The 1,079-nt window shown below is 37.4% G+C and overlaps 1 protein-coding gene across 1 annotated transcript; it reads right to left on the minus strand.

Annotated features, from left to right (window-relative positions):
• Nucleotides 1-91: 91 nt before the first annotated feature.
• On the minus strand, nt 92-734 carry LOC112140319 (putative HERC2-like protein 3; the record flags this gene model as incomplete). Its single annotated transcript, XM_024263223.2, has 2 exons — nt 574-734; nt 92-243 (listed from the first exon to the last, which is right to left on the minus strand). Coding segments are annotated over exons 1-2 (250 nt in total), but the record flags the coding sequence as incomplete, so codon positions are not given.
• Between the last annotated feature and the right edge of the window lie 345 nt (nt 735-1,079).

Here is a 1,079-nt window from a genome sequence, read left to right on the forward strand (position 1 = left end):
AAAGGACAGAAAAAGCAGCATGTTTGTTTCTGTTGAACGCACACAGTTGAGGAGAATGTGAGATTAAAAAGCACCTCTGCAAAACACTCACCTAGTTCTTTAAAGCGAGCGCTGGCCTCCAGCAAAATGTTGCGAATATTCTGGATGGCCCAAGAATACAGCTTTCCAAAAGTCACCTCCAAAAGCATGCGGTTGAATGGAGGAATCAAATCCACATCCTTCAGGCAGTCGTACAAAGGCTCTCTAGAAAGAACAACATTTGATCAGCTTGACTTTTAAAGGTATAACCCAATGTTGTCATGTATTTTCCGAGCAATAGCAGCCATGCTCTAACGTAAATAAAGTGGTAGCAACGTCTAAATTTGAATACACTATTTACATCCATATCTCTCCATTAAATGTAGGAATAGGGAGAAGCTGTAGGGGAATTCATGTTCAGCCTTCAAAATAAAATTACTTTCCTTTTTTGAAGCTTCTAGATGTTAAAAAAAGCCCACATTAAATAGAAAAATAAAAACTTTAGAGAAGCATTTTACTTTTACTGCTGGTACTGCATGTTAATTCCCAACTTACCCAATGTTGGTCCCTTCTGGAACGACCCTTTGCCACCCACACAGCATTGCATACTGCACCGACGGCAGCAAGAAGGTTTTTGAAGCCAATTTCAGCATGGTGTCAATGCCTTCCAGTCTCACCTCAGCCCTCTCCAGCTGCGGAACAAAAAAAATGAGTATGAAAAGAGTTCTCTTGACACTGAGAATCTAAAAAATACTAAAAAACCAGAAGAAGGAGAACAAAAATGGGGCATTAATCCAGCTTCAATGCCAATACCCTATAAATGCGATACTGGTTTCTGATCAATACTTTTTCTGCTATATGGAATATTTTTTAACACATTCACAAAAACTTTGTCCTTATTTGTTTCTTTTCACAAGCTCATTTCTTCTACCTGCATTAATAAAGAAAAAAGACAAGAGAGACTAAATGTTTTCAACTCTCTTGACAGGATTCCTCAAAAAACAACAGAAAAATTAAATAGTAACAATCATCTATAATATACGAGACACATCCATAATGTA

Source organism: Oryzias melastigma, unplaced genomic scaffold (assembly GCF_002922805.2).
Source record: "Oryzias melastigma strain HK-1 unplaced genomic scaffold, ASM292280v2 sc08219, whole genome shotgun sequence".
NCBI lineage: Eukaryota > Metazoa > Chordata > Actinopteri > Beloniformes > Adrianichthyidae > Oryzias > Oryzias melastigma.